The sequence below is a fragment of the Drosophila nasuta genome, chromosome 2L (genome assembly GCF_023558535.2).
Source record: "Drosophila nasuta strain 15112-1781.00 chromosome 2L, ASM2355853v1, whole genome shotgun sequence".
Lineage (NCBI taxonomy): Eukaryota > Metazoa > Arthropoda > Insecta > Diptera > Drosophilidae > Drosophila > Drosophila nasuta.
Genome location: NC_083455.1, coordinates 20649740 through 20665790, shown reverse-complemented (window position 1 = coordinate 20665790; position 16051 = coordinate 20649740). Strand labels below are relative to the sequence as shown.

Here is a 16051-nt window from a genome sequence, read left to right as displayed (position 1 = left end):
AAGATTCATTTAATTGACTCGTTTTTGCTTAAAGAGGTTAGAGTAAGACTTTAATGAGATGATTTGAATAAAAAAAAATGTTTGACTTATCTATGTTACATAGAAAACTTTGAAGACTATTTTAGTCGATTCGATTGTCTAAGAAAGTTAGAATTCGATTTTGATAATGAGATCATTTTTGATTACTTAATTGTTCTATGGGGTTAGGTTTATTGCTATGCATTTGAAACTGTAATGTTAAGGTACATTTTCCATTGTTCTTAGTATGGATTCTTTACTTAATAAAACAAATTGTTGTATGGCGCATTATTCCCATTTAAAAAAAAAAGTTAGAAGCTAAATGTATTGTATTATTCCTCAAATTCCATAGATTTTTACCATCATTTTTCAAGTGCTTAGCTTTGGAATTCCTCTTAAGTTTCTCATCGTATATCCAGGGTATTGGTAAATGCAACTTGTGGCGTTGGAATAGCGCCGCGGGTGTTGCACCAATAGCTATGCCGCAAACACCGCATGAAAACGCTTTAAGTCGAACCCGTTTCGGGGCGTCCAAAAAGCCAACGCTTCAAGCGGGGCGTTGAAATCTAATACGCATTTTTAGCTTTCGCAAAAAAAAAAGAAAAAAACAAAAAAAATATATTTACATATATATAAAAAAAAGAAACTTAAAATAAAACGGCGCTTGTGAAATTAAATTGGTCGCTTCCTCGAGTATCGGGTAGCCAGTATCTGTGTTTTATTAATTTTTTATTGAAAATACGAAATTGCTAATTGTAAATGTGGTGTGTGCCAAAAATATGCGACCAGCTGCCAAACAGGCGCTACAGGTAGTTGGGTCACTTAACTAGATGTGGATGGCTTTAGTGGCTGTCCATTTTTTTGCCAGCGAGTCTTCTCTTCATTGTCGTTGGGGAGTTTGAGATTGCGCATGCGCACCGTTTGCCAAACTTAACAAATTGTCTGACCAACATTTACGGCACCCCACCGACGACAGGCGGCGTTACGCCCCCCAACCTCAGTCCCAGCCAGAGCTCGAAGTTGGCTTTAATTAATCGGCCAAGTCTACAGCTACGGTTGGTCGGTTTGGTTGTCAAATACGCTGACAGATAAAGTCATTTGACATTTACAGGCATTTGTAACATGGCATATGTCTACCTCGCTCACTCCTCTATCCATCTAGTCCTCTCTCTCTCTTTTGATCTCCCACTCTACGATGGACGCAGTCAAGGCATACAATTTTCGAATTTGTATTAATTTCATATCGCTCGAGCATAATAATTTCATTTGATTTTATTTCATTTTTTCATTTTTGTTGTATCTTTGGACAACGACATGTTGCTGCATGTTGCTTGTAAGCCAAACTGGCGAACCAGATAAAAAACGATTTATATGTGTCAGCCATAAAATTAATTGGCCTTTTGCCATTGCCAGCGCAATGAGCCGCGACGGCTCTGTCGAAGTTCTTGTTAAGTCCACAAATAATCGACTCATGGCTCATTTTAGTGCCTAGCCATTGACAGCTTGCTACCATTTTCAGTATCTGTAACTAATTTGTTGTATCGCTACCTATAAATATACTACTTGCACTTGTCTCTCTCTATATATACTAATCTGTTTTTTCTCTATTTTTCTATATTTATTGCAGCTCCCGTGAACTTATCAAAACGGCCATTTTGGATAATGATTTCATGAAGAACTTGGACTTGGCGCAAATACGCGAAATAGTCGATTGCATGTATCCCGTCAAATATCCAGCCAAGAATCTGATCATCAAGGAGGGAGATGCCGGTAGCATTGTCTATGTTATGGAAGGTGAGTTTGAAATTTAAACTTATCGAAAGTCAAGATAAAATACGGATCGATTTTAAATTGCCTTATGACAAGGTACTAAATTCAATTAACTTACTGACTGAGTAGAATACAGCTATCTTGTATGCTTAAATTTAGTTGTGACAACTTTAAAATTTTAGTTTTTACACCTACCATCTTCATCTTGATTTTAATATAAAATCTATAGTATGAAAACATGATTTCCCTTAATTATAGGCTATCAATCTAATATTGTGTTTACTGAATATTCCTATTTGTGCGATTAACAAATGATCAAACAGATCTGTTTGCAACTAAAACTCGCCTCCTTAAGTATGCAATAATTTTTGGTTGTCTTTTCGCTGCACTTTTTAGTACGCCCCGAAAGTATGCAATAAAAAATTGCAGCAACTGCTTTCAAGTGGAGTTGCATTTTTGCAGCCACTTTCCCTCCACGCATTCGCTGTACTCTTGCTCTTCGTCGCCCACTGTTGCTTGTTGCAGTTCCGTCTGCTGATCGTGCAACTCGTTGCGGCAGATAACAAATGCCTACTGCTATTGCACGTGCGTCGAGACTGTGTTGCGGCATTTTGGCATCGGTTTCGGCTTCGACTGCGACTTCAGCTTCAGCTTCGATTCTCTGCCAGTGCCCTGCTAGCTATGCACTTGGGTCGTGGTCGTGGTCGCACCCACACAAACCGTTGAGAGGTTTTTTGCAACCAAATGTCAGACAGACAGCTGCTCCCAAAAACAAAGTTTACGATTTTCCTTTCATATTTAACATATTTCAACTTCTTGTGGCTTTGTCTCTTATTCTGTTTATGTTTCTCTACCTCGTGTTCTGGGTGTGCTTTTGGTCTTCCAATTGTTGTTTTAAATAGTTGCACGACGAAGAATTTGTATTTGCTTTGGTTGCGAATTGGGGTTTATCTTAGACTCTAACTTTGTCGTTGTTGTCGTTGTGCTCTTCGTGTTAATTTTAGTGGTCGACTTAATTTACATTTTAATTGCGTCAGCGCTGAGCTAATTGCATTATGTACGAAAAGTATCTTTTGCATATATAATTATTATAAACTCTATGACGAGAGTCTGGATTTATTAACCTGGCGAGCTGGTGCGCTTCCTCATTAAGACGGAACCCGATGATGATCATGCAACCGCCGACAGACAGTTGCTTCCTTAATCTGTGCAACCTCCGCACTTGAAAGCCGGCTGCACAAACTTGGAGTACGAGTACGAGTACAAGTACTCGTAACCCGGTACGACTCCAGTGGAGCCGAAATAACATACAACAGATGTCATGGTGCAGCTGTTGTCTATCCACTGCACACACACACAACGACACATACATGCAAATGCAGCCAGAGATGAAGAGAGCGAGAGCAAGTGAGAGAGAGAGTTGATCTGTGCAAACAGATGTGCGAAAATTGTGAGCGCTGTCTTGTGAGCTCGTATAATACCCTTCACTCAATGAATATGAATGAATATGATAACCCAGCGACTAGTACTCATGACCAACTATGACATGTGAGACTTATAAACTTGTGATAAGTAAAGTACGTGTAGCCTATACTCACTTACGTACGTACGTTAAACGTTTTGATAAGGAATTCGCTTATTGAAATGAAATGGTACTGATTACAATAAAGGCCGACGTGTTTGTATTTATGGCTGTCTCCGTTATAGCATCACTAATAATACCAAATGATTGGTAAACACTTATAAATATTTAATAACAAAGCTAGTCTGCGTGTGTCCAACAGCAAACAAGTGAAAAGTTCGGTATAATACTATATGTAAAACATTAAACTATTTACAATAGTACTATGTTCGTAATTGAAATATAATTTATTAACTACGGGAACAATCTTTCTTTGATAATGAGTTCAGTAAAATATCAGTGAGCATAAATTAAAAATTTAAATGTCATCCATTAAAAGTAATTCCCCCTTATTCCCCTAAACGAATTTGTATAAATTTGTATTACAAGTGTAGTATGTTAAAATTTAATTTTACATGTAATACATGATCATTACACTTGACACAATTCCGAATTTCGAAACGGTTGCTTGATACATTATTTTACAGTCGCGTAGCTGATCGACAAGTCGACCTTGTCTTGTCTTCTTAACTCACTTGTTTTCGTTTACGCTTTACCTGAATGCCTACACGTGTGTGTGTGTGGGCACACGTTTTTGCTGTTGTTGTCCAGAACCCTCTCTCACCCCCCACAAAACGAACACACATATCGCATTTGGCGCTCAGCTGTGCTGATCTCTCTCTCTGTATCGCATCCCAAGCTGACGCTCTCACATAAATAGATAGCACGTCAACACTCGTTGGCTCTCTTGGTTTCTGGTGCTCAGAGGCTGTTTGAGTCATAACAGCAAAATCATTCGTTAAGCAGGCAGCGTAGCGAGTGGACGTGAGAGGCGCATGCGCGCTTTGCCTGCATATTACAATAACAATTGTAACAAACAAACAACAATCGTCTGCGGTTCGGTTCAACGTGAGTCGTGAGCTCTGGTGATTCGTGTTTGTTTCGTTTCGGCTGCACTTTTTGCATACTGTGTATGTGCATGTGTGTTTTAATGTGTGTTGTACACGCTTCGTCGCGCGTGGAATATTACAACAACAACTTGTAGCAGCCAAGAAGGCAAAAGTAAAAGAATAGAAATAAATACTTGTGTTAAATACCCAAACGGCTTGTTGTTGTTGTTGTGGTTGTGGTCTTTAATTACAGTGCTTTTTGCGCTATTTTCAACACGAGAATTACATAAACAAAATAAACTTATTCGTGTCTCGCTCTCGCACCTCTCTTCATATTCCTCCGTTTTGCTCAACGCTTATAATTCCCATGTGTGTTTACAAAACCAAATCGAAACCCGGCTATAAACCAGAAATGATGTGGAAAACAACAAGCAATGCGGTTTCCTCGAATTGTTGTTGGCTCGAAGAATTCTTGAAAAGAAACAAAAACCAAAAACAGTCGAAGAAACAAAAGTGAAAGTGCATTTTGTACTCGCATTTAAAACCAAACTACATCAAACTAAACCGAACCACAACGAACCGAACTCCTGCCCACCATCAGCTTGCTGTGGGCGTGGCGAAGAGTGTGAGACGGAACGGGAATCGAACAAAGTTACAGTACATTTGCTTGCTGTTTTTGTTGTGGTTGTAGTTGTGTTGTGTCGATTGAACGAAAAGATCACTTGTAGAATTCCGGTTTGTGGTTTTCCACACAGTTGTTGCAGCTTCTCTTTCGCCCCTTCCCTCGTTTGCCTTGTATTTCGCGCATTTTGTCGGTCATTGGTCCGAAAAAAAGTGTAGACAAAAAATACTAATAAAATACTCGAATAAAGGTCTAAACAAAAATGCCAAATGTCGAGTCGACAACCCACAAAAAAAAAACCCGTAACGTAACTCTACAGAAATGTGTGTATGTAGAAAATATAATGAATAATGCGAGATATAACAGATAATGAATGTACCGAGTACTGTCAGCACTGATTACAGTTTTGAAATCGTGCAAGAATTCACCAAGAGTGTTGAGAAACAAATCAGTAAGAATCTGGTAAAGAAATGAGACAATTTCACAGAAAGGTCTTTGCATTTCAAAATGCGGAAAACGTGGGCAGCATTTCATATTGAGAGCAAAAGAAATACGACTATCAAGAGCAGCATTAATGCCAAGCAACATTAAATTAGAAATCTAGAAATCGTGCGAAAGTCAAAGACAATCAAAGCTCAAGATACAGGAATTCCAAAAAAAAAAAACAAAACACGACAGAAAAAAGCAAATAAAAACAAAAACAATAACAAAGTGTGTTAATGTTGCGCATTTTGTTCCCATTTGACTTCTTCAGTTCACTTTACTTCATCCGCAGCTCATTTGTCCCAAGTGATCGTTTAACAGCTGATGTTGGGGGCTAGAAATCCGGTCTCTACGGGGTCGCCGGGGGCACTCTCACTTTTCCAGTAGCCAGTCAGTCTTCAGGCATGAGGCCATCAAGCCACATACGAGTTCCCCCTCCTTAAGCACCATCATTAAGCTTTCTGAACTGTGACATGCCAAATGAGCCAAGTTTTTCTGCTTTTCTATCGCATGATTAAGTAACATTTTGAATGCCTCAAGCCACGAACAGGTTGATCGGGCACTTCGTAAATACTAAATTGTATTGGGAAAATGAGCTTTGATCATTTGGAAATGGACAGTCAATTTAACTTGCAGCAAAATTGAAAATGAGTTTATGGAAATTACAAATCGTAATACGAGTCGGGTTTTGGGGTTTAAGTTAAATTGGATAGGTGTTAATTAACAGACTTGTACTTGGGAATTACCTGAAAAAAATCCGCAAGCTTATCAGTTATTAAGGGAATTTTATATTACTAATTCGCAAGTAATCAAATATTGTCTGTAGTCGAGTTTCAGCTAACATTTTTATACCCTTCTTAAAAAACTCAAATGACAAAGGTTTCATATAAGTAAGGAATTCAATTTACAACCGAATTGATTCCAAACCTATATGTAAAATCAGACAATTTCAATTGCTTTGCGATTGCATAAAGTTTCATTAAGATTGCATATAGAAATTGCATTTAATTGCTCTTGCAAAATGGAAATCACGAGCTTCAATGTCAAGTGTGTTTTCAATTAGCGAGATACTTGCGCGAAAGTGAAAACGGGAACAGGCAAACAATTCGATTGTTCATTGGCAGTAAACGCACCTCAAGTTATATGATCATGCATATAATATATTATCTGAAATTGTATCAGGTTTTTTGTTGGCGAATGACACTAATAAAATCAGTCTTGAGAGCTTTAAGGGGGAACTATTACAAATTATAAACATTATCTAAGATACGATCGGGTTTGCTTGATGATGCCGAATGTTGAATACCCGTTTGTAAGATTCAATCTCCCTATTCATTGTTCACATTTGCAAATTTGATTCACAATGTTGTTGCTAATGAGCTCATGTGTTTAGTTTTAGTTCTGGTTTGACTACAATCTAAAGTATATGCAAGATATCGCGTCTATAGATCCTAAACACGTCAATCAATCTAAACTTTCTTTATTAGCATAGCCGTCAACAAAAAGCAAAAAAGAAGAAACTATAAATATTTATTATTATAATTTGACGAGACAACAACAACAACAACAGCAAATGAAACGCGGTCAGGTTAAAAAATAAATAAAAAAGTGACTAAGTCAATGGAATTTTTAATGTCAGACAGTGACAGGCCCTGAATGAGATAGAGATAGATAGAGACAGAGATGGAAATGTATATTGTACATAATATAAGAAGCGGCAGCAAGAGAAATAAATGGTGTTGTATGTCATGCAAAGTGAACAAATTATAATGCGAGTGTGAGTATCTCTTGCCCTTGGCACATAAGCCAACTGCCTGTGACTAACTCCAGTTTTAATTGAGGCTGGTCGCAGAGTTACGGCTGTGACTGTGGCTGGGTGTCGAGAGACACCGTTACATTTATAAATAGCCATGGCAAGAGTCGCGGGCTCTAAAAGCCAAATGGTTAAACCTAAAAGTCGAAACGGCTTTTGCAAATTCTTGTCTCAATGCGATTGTATTCAAATCAACGCCAAGCCAAGCCAAGCCGCGGTGAGTTGAGTTAAGAGTCGAGTTCGAGAGCGAACTTGTTGACCTTGCCCAGCAGTTCCATTAAAGACAACACGCTCAGCATTGCAAAATCTTTTGACCAGCTGCAGCGGACAAGCTCGAATACACTACAGAGAAAGGGAACTCGGCAAGTTCAAATGGTTTGATTCTAAAAGAAACTTTTTATAGATATGTTATTAATTGAAACTCATTTATCAAACAAAACTCACTTGATTTTAAATACTTTCTAACAAAACTCACTTCACTTTCAACCGACTTGCAATCGAGTAAGCGCATTGAGACTTCGTTCAATTGATCTTTGCAGTTTCCTCTCTGGTTTTTTGTTGATTCTTTTGATGTTGTTCAACTTTGCATGACGGATTTCCGCATTGAATTGAAGCCGTACAGAGGCCGCCAAAAAAATCATTAAATAAGAAAAAAACACAACTTTTTGAACTCTGCACCTCGTTTGTCGGCGGCGCCTTTCAATTTGCTAACTTGTTATTTTCCCTTGTCTTGTCTTGTGAGCTACACGAACTTTTCCATTTGATTTCATAGAGTGGGAAATTGTCAGCATCGGCAGCTGTTAAAGATTGCCAGTCAATCGTTATCAGTTTAGAGGCAAAACTGGAACCTCTGCCGAACCCGAACCTCATTGATAAGCAGACCGAGTTTCAAGTAGTGTTTCCATTCCATTCTCACACTCAAAATTTATTTTGGGACATGTTACGCAAATAGTCAAACAATAATCATCGCTATTTACTGATCGGTGCGAATGGACTCGAAGTGTTGACGCTCGAGGTTGTTTATTCAACTTGATTGTCTCATTTGTTTATTGTTACCAAACAAAACACAACAAATTTGAGACTAGATTTTCTTGAGAGTTGCCATTTCCCTTTACTGTGATATTTCGCTTCTACAGTGATTAAGCTATTAAAACTATTAGTTTATTTAAAAGTCGATTAACTCGGATGTTAACAATCCATAAATGCTTTACTGTCTGATTTTGTTGTTTTGCTTATTTGAGGAGCAATTACTTTGCGTATTTACGGCCTACTTTTCGCACAATTGTTTATTGTTTTCATTCAGTTTGACGCCGTTTTCATTTTCATTGTCTACAATTATTGAATAATCTACAAATAGATCGTACTATTAAGTGATTGTTTAGAGCTAAGCTCAATACTTAATGCTTTCAACTTGATCTTATAAATTTGCATCTTTTTGCATATTAAACTTTGATATTTTTGATGAAATCATGAATGAAATGTCAAGTTCCTTATTTTTAGTGCATTGTTTCATATTCAATCTCTCTTAATTCTTAAACTTTTAATTGTTTATAAACTCAACTGAAGTATGATAAATTGTTTGAATTTGCAATCGATTGATCTTCATTTGATCATCATAAATGAACATGAATTAACGATAATCGTTAGCAAACACTTGACAGACAATGAAACTGCAGATACTGTCTGATGATCGAGTCAACTGATCAGTCACGCTTCAATCATTGAACTGAAGATCTGTCATCCAACGATGTCTTTTGCCTAACCCTAGCTGTAGCTCTATAATTAGCTCTCAGTGTATGACTCAATGTTGTCGACAGACAAACAAACAAACAACGATCACTGAGTGATCGCCGAACAGTCATGCTCCACTTTTGCGATCAGCTGTTTGCCTAATAATTATTAGCCAGGTCAAGCTATGACATACGTCATTCAAACTTGCCTCTCTCATTTTTTATTGCTCCCTCTTTTACACAGTTTTGAGTGCTTTTCAGTTGATTGAAACGCGTGCACTCGTTGAGCACGATTCATTCATTCACACGCCCATTCAAATTGCAACAAAATAATTCGCACTCGACAAACTAATTGCTATTAATTCATTAGGCTTTTGTTTTGTTAACAACACACAGAGAACTGAGAGTAGAGAAATATTGAGATAGAGAGAGAGAGAGAAGGTAAATACAGTGCCTGCCAAATATTTAAACAGTTGGCTGCGTTTTGTTTTAAGTTTAAGTTTGGGTTTAGCTTGTTACTCGGAGTTCGTCATCGGGTTCGAGGTTTTTACAAACAGACAACAACTGAAACTGTCTATAAACAATGTGCGACGCGACGTGAGGCAACCGACAAGCTTCGAAAGTTTACCACATCAACAGCAACAACAACAGTAACAACAAATTGGTTTAGCAATCTAAATAATAGAAAACCAAATATACAATTAGGTATTGGCCGCGGCTTCCCTCACTCCCTGACAGCTGTGTGACTCGTCAAAATTCCAAGCGCGAATTTCATCGCAGGGTTATGCAAAAGACAATATCAATAACAACAACAACAACACCAACAAATGAATAAAGTCCAAGTCGCAACAAAACACAAATCACAGCAACGTGTTGTCAACGGCCAGTGAAATCTGCTGGCCAAAAACGAAATCCGACAGCAAAGCAGCAACAAAAAACAAAAAAAACCCCAAACAACTGCAATGAAAATTAAACATTATCCGGGCAAAGCCGTCGATGCGAGTCTCTCGCTGGACACCAGCAGCACCATGGGCGCCCTCTACGAGGCCAACTGGCTGCAGGCCCATCATCAGCACCATCAATCCCCGCCAGCCGTCACGCCCACTCCAACGCCCCCGCAAACAGTCAGGCTCAGTCGACAGGCGAGCAGTGCGGGCAGCAGCTTTCTCCTGGATGGCATCTCGGCACTCAGCAAATACCAGATGACGCTGGAGAACATACGTCAGCTGGAGTCGAAGGATCAGCGCATTGTGAAGACCATCAAGGAGCTGAACGGCTATCGACCCTCGGCGTTGCAGCATCACAAGCAGCAGTTACACAATGGCTGGGTGGATGAGCAGCAAGAGGAGTTAGAAGAGCAGCAGCAACAGGAGCATCTCAAGTCGAACACAACAGCAGCGCCGTCAGCAGCAGCTGTCAATCATTATGTGCTCGATCCGACGGAACGTCCGCGTGTGCCACGCCCACGCCAACAGGTGTCCGTGAAGCCGCCCTCGTTGCGTCGCTCTCAGACCATGTTGCAACAGCATGCCCCGCCCAGCTATGTGACGTTGCGTGCACCCAAAGCCAAACCCGCCTCGCCCAGTAAGTCAGGCAGCAACAGTTCCTCCGCCTACTCCACATTCTCCTCGGCCGCCGAGGATCGTGTCATCTGTCAGCAGCCCCAACGTCTGATGCCGCCACCCACAGAACCGCCACCAGCGCCACCCATCAAGCCTCGCTCAGCGAAGCCTTTGAGTCGATCACAGACGAGCGTGCAGCGTTATGCCACCATTCGATTGCCACATCACTCCAGCTCATTTTGTCGAGCGCCGATGCGCAACGAGGCGCCAACGCCGCCCACAGTGCGGCGTCACAGTCTGGAGCAGGCGTTGCAGGGTCTGAAACTCGAGGAGCAACAGCCGCAACAAGTGTCGCCCGCTGTCAGCAGCAATGGCAGCTCAAAGGATCTCAATGGCGAAGGTTTCTGCATACCACGACCACGCCTTATTGTGCCCGTGCACACATATGCAAGGCGGCGACGCACCGGAAATCTCAAGGAGAAATCTGCCACTCAGGAGGAGGAGGAGGAACAGCAGCAGGAAGGCAACAGTGGTAAGAATATCAGCAAAAAGTGTGTAGAAGAAATTGTATAGGAATTCGTGTGAGAAAACGTGTGTAGGAATTCTTGTAGGAAAAAGCATTCCCGTAAAAAGAATTCATAGATAGTAAACAATTTTATAGCTATGAAAAAGCTACATACTGAAGATCAATCATCTCTGCTCAATTGTAATCAAAATCCATCATCGAACTGTTGTTTTGATGTATCGCTGATCAATCTTCGATCTGCGTACACAATTAGTTGCCTGTCGATCGATCAGCCAGCTGTCAATCTTATCAACCAGCACTGACAATGTGAACTACAACGATGCACGATTTTCATGCCTTGTCAAAGAATCGTTTGGTTCTATTAAGTTGATCGTATTGCATGCAGTTGGTTCTCCTTAATTGATAAAGCGTTTGTTTGTTTGTTTGTTCTAGCCTTTCGATTGCCGCCGCATTCAATTTCAATTTAATACTCAATCAATTCTCCTCAATCTCTCTCATTGCAGATGGACGCGTCGAGGTCTCGCGCGAGGGCAAATATCTATCGACGTTGTCGGGGGCGAAGGTGCTCGGTGAATTGGCGATACTCTACAATTGCCAGCGCACGGCGACAATCACAGCGATCACAGAATGCAATCTGTGGGCAATTGAGCGTCAATGCTTCCAGACAATCATGATGCGAACTGGACTCATACGCCAGGCCGAGTACACGGACTTCCTCAAGAGGTAAGGGGCAATGAATTAATGATTAATGTTTAAGGTATTTGGATTTCCTATTTGGTCAACTAATGAGTATAATTTCGTTGCAATTTTGCACTTAATTATATCAATTCCGCAGCATTTTATGAGCTTGCTGCAGCTGCCCACTTTTTACGTATGTTGTTAAGGATTTTTTCAACTTGATTTGACTTGATTTGATTTGGCTTTTTTCATAGTTGTTGCTGTTTTTTTTTTTTGTTTTTTGTGTTGTATTATTTTTTTTTGTGGCACACAACTTTCACCATCAAATGGGCAGACAGCCTCAGACCAAATGGAACTTGTAGTCGTCATGGTCATGGGCGTCTTTCATATACGGCGCGATGACGTGCCATGATGGACAGACACAGAGACTGCTGTGGCAAGTAGACAAGTAGTTGCTACCCGATCGATTTGCGCGCGGCCAACGAACGCATAGAAATTTTCTTTCTTTCCATCAAAATGCACAACCAGTTTATACCACACACCGCAACATCAAGTTGCAATAAGTTGAGTTTCAGCTGGCGCCGTGAGTGACCGACAAATTAATCGCATTTAATTGAACGCATACAGGGAAGAAGCCGGCTTTTGATGTTTTGTGTTTGGTGTTCGGTGTTGCACCAGCTTCAGCGCCTCTAAAACTATTTTGATAGTCCCTCCATCTACCGCCAATTTTACAACGTTTTATGACTATCATTACCGCAACCCCAATCGACATTATTTCAAGCATAAAATTGTGCAAAACAAAAAAAATAAATAAAACACAAATGCATTACACCAAATGAAAATGAAAGTGCATAATGATTGAGAGCTCGAGATGAGTACCAGAGCAGGAGTTGATGTGGTTGCTTTTCCGGACAGCGATCAATGATGCTTGGTCTAAGCTTTAAGTGGAAACATCGTAAATTACCTATGCAATAAAAGCCGATCGTCTTCTCGGAAAATACACATCTTTACAGTCATCCAAATGCATTTACTTTTAAAGGCTTGACAACAGATTTACAGTGCTCACTTTTTAATGACGTCACTAGAGCTAATGGATATTTTTATTAGACAAAAAATTCATTAATGAAGTGATTTTTGAAGATATCAGAAAAGAAATAAATTCGGCTTCTATTCAATTGCCTTCCAAAGTAATCTTAAATGCACTCTGTAATTTCATTAGGAATCTATCTAATGCACGCAATACACTTTATCATTAGATTAGTTTTCTTTCGTAATTTAAGCTTCTGAAGAATATTAGAGCTTAAACCAATTAAAAAAAGTGGAATGAAATTCTAGTCAGACAAACATTCATTCAGTCAAAATATGAACAATATACTACATGAACAAAGTAAACCTTTTAATAACACATTTATTCTGTATGCTGCCTTTTGTACTTGTAGTGTGCCCATATTCAAGGACTTGCCGGAGGATACGCTTATCAAAATCTCCGATGTGCTGGAGGAGACGCACTATCAGCGCGGCGACTACATTGTGCGCCAGGGAGCACGAGGCGACACCTTCTTCATCATCTCAAAGGGTAAAGTGCGTGTGACGATCAAGCAACAAGACACACAGGAAGAGAAGTTCATTCGCATGCTCGGCAAGGGCGACTTCTTCGGCGAGAAGGCGTTGCAAGGGTGAGTTGAAATGATTTTGATCTTCAATAAATCGTAAATTAATTAATCTTAATTCTTTATCATTTCCAGTGATGATCTGCGTACTGCAAACATCATTTGTGAGTCGCCGGATGGCGTCAGTTGTTTGGTCATCGATCGCGAGACTTTCAATCAACTGATCTCGAGTCTGGATGAGATCAAGCATCGTTACGACGATGAAGGTGCCATGGAGCGCAGAAAGTGAGTAGCTATCACATTAAAAGTAAAAATTAAAACTAATTCCAATGTAATTATTTGTAGAATCAATGAGGAGTTCCGGGACATTAATTTGACGGATCTGCGCGTGATTGCCACACTCGGTGTGGGCGGATTTGGACGAGTCGAGCTGGTGCAAACCAATGGCGATAGCTCTCGTTCGTTTGCGCTCAAGCAGATGAAGAAGTCACAGATTGTGGAGACACGTCAGCAGCAGCACATCATGTCCGAGAAGGAAATCATGGGCGAGGCCAATTGCCAGTTCATTGTGAAGCTCTTCAAGACGTTCAAGGACAAGAAGTATCTGTACATGCTGATGGAGAGCTGCCTGGGCGGTGAGCTCTGGACCATACTGCGGGACAAGGGCAACTTTGATGATGCCACCACGCGGTTCTACACGGCGTGCGTGGTCGAGGCCTTTGACTATCTGCATTCGCGCAACATTATCTACAGGGACTTGAAGCCAGAGAATCTGCTGCTGGACGAGAAGGGCTATGTGAAGCTGGTGGACTTTGGTTTTGCCAAGAAGCTGCAGTCGGGCCGCAAGACGTGGACATTCTGCGGCACGCCCGAATATGTGGCACCCGAGGTGATATTGAATCGTGGCCATGACATAAGTGCCGACTATTGGTCTTTGGGTGTGCTCATGTTTGAGTTGCTCACAGGTATGGCAAAAGCAATAACTAAAGCTTGAAAGGAAAACTATTTAAGTCCTTTTGTTGCAGGCACTCCTCCATTTACGGGCTCGGATCCCATGCGTACCTATAACATAATACTTAAGGGCATCGATGCCATCGAATTTCCCCGTAACATAACACGCAATGCCAGCAATCTGATCAAGAAACTCTGTCGCGATAATCCCGCCGAGCGTTTGGGCTACCAACGTGGCGGCATTAGCGAGATACAGAAGCACAAGTGAGTCAACGAATTTATTAAATTGATTAACAATTCTTTAATATACTTATTTGTTTGCTCAATCAGGTGGTTCGATGGCTTCTATTGGTGGGCGCTGCAGAATCGCACGTTGGAGCCACCAATAAAGCCGACGGTGAAGAGCGTTGTGGATACGACAAACTTTGATGATTATCCACCAGATCCAGAGGGACCTCCACCAGATGATGTCAGCGGCTGGGATAAAGATTTTTAGTGTTTAAGACTTATGGCAAACTTATGGATATGACACTGCTCTCTAGCATCGCACCTGGAATGAATGGCATAGATGGATTCCGGAAATTAGGACGCCATTCTGTACGCCAAAGCAATAGTCAAGAAAGGAGGGGCAGGTGAAACAATCGCATTGCCCAGAACAGCTCAACAGCTCAGCATGCAGCTCATTGTCTCAGATCTGATCATCATGATGAAAACATGTGCAACACTAAGAATTTATTAACGAGTTTATGTTTATGTTTTATACAACTGTAACTATAACAGAAGAGAAACAAAAACCTATAACTATAACTATTATAATTATTATTTTATTATTATTACATGTAATGATTGATGAGAAATTCTGTCTAGTTGATTGGAAATTGATATAAATTGTAAGTAGGTTCGTTCGTCGGCAATGAGGCAAAGCCGTCGGTCGCAGCTCTGTTCTGTTCCATTATGTAAATTGTTTTCCAAACTATGTAAAATTACAATTAATAATTGTTAATGTACCAAGTGCAAATCACACACACATAAACACGCACACAATCACACACACATCAACACACGTACATACATACATACACAAATCGGGTTGCCTTATAGTCTGTAAGCTGATTTTTATGCAATTTATGACCAGACCCTCATGCTCATAACATTTCTTTTCCCTTACCGCCAATTGTTTTTTGAAACTGTCATGATGTTAATGTGGATCTACTGCAGTTATCCCCCATATGTCATTAGCATTAGCCATCGTTTTCTATATCTATGTATATCTATATGTAAATGAATATAAATCGCCTTTTTAATTGTCTAATTTAAGTAAAATGAGCTAGAAATTAAATAAATAACAAATTTATGCGCTTTGAATAAAACGTTTTTTATTTTAAATTCGTGTGCAAATTTAAAGCACTAAACAGCCGAAGAAAAACACCAAAATAAAATAATTAACGCATTTACTAAAAACAAAAATTCCCGACAGTGAAAACTCAATAAAATAATAAAATTAAACAGCATTATTCTAATGCAAATAACAATCATTTAAACAACACATTTAAAAGCAACAATTTTTATATAAACTGCCCTTTTATTACTCTTCATTTAAATGTAAATTTCACGCAAAGAAAAAACCAAAACAATTATTTAATTTCAATGCAAATTGCGCGCATGCGCAACGATAAGCACGCTAAATACACAAACGCAAAGATAAGCGAAATGCAGTCTGCACACAATCAAACAATCAAGTCAAGGGCTAATGACGTCACACGATAAATGCCGGAGC

General features: G+C 40.0%; 1 protein-coding gene across 2 annotated transcripts; it reads left to right on the top strand.

Moving 5' to 3' along the window:
- The first annotated feature begins 4219 nt into the window (after positions 1–4219).
- On the top strand, positions 4220–15654 carry LOC132791203 (cGMP-dependent protein kinase, isozyme 2 forms cD5/T2). 2 transcript variants are annotated; one of them, XM_060800430.1, is made up of 8 exons: positions 4220–4471; positions 9653–11041; positions 11539–11758; positions 13153–13389; positions 13459–13608; positions 13669–14288; positions 14349–14538; positions 14605–15654. In XM_060800430.1, the coding sequence occupies exons 2-8, from the start codon at positions 9910–9912 to the stop codon at positions 14768–14770; spliced, it is 2715 nt and encodes a 904-aa protein (XP_060656413.1). In that variant the 5' UTR covers positions 4220–4471; positions 9653–9909; the 3' UTR covers positions 14771–15654. The 2 variants fall into 2 exon arrangements, with proteins under 2 accessions (XP_060656413.1, XP_060657215.1); XM_060801232.1 differs by lacking the exon at positions 4220–4471 and having other exon boundaries at positions 9651–11041.
- The last annotated feature ends 397 nt before the right edge of the window (positions 15655–16051 follow it).

Coding starts and splice junctions, on each gene's coding strand:
- LOC132791203 (XM_060800430.1), top strand. CDS start 9,910: ATGAAAATTAAACATTATCCGGGCAAAGCCGTCGATGCGAGTCTCTCG. Junction 11,759..13,152: donor TACACGGACTTCCTCAAGAG/GTAAGGGGCAAT, acceptor TTGTACTTGTAG/TGTGCCCATATTCAAGGACT. Junction 14,289..14,348: donor CATGTTTGAGTTGCTCACAG/GTATGGCAAAAG, acceptor CTTTTGTTGCAG/GCACTCCTCCATTTACGGGC.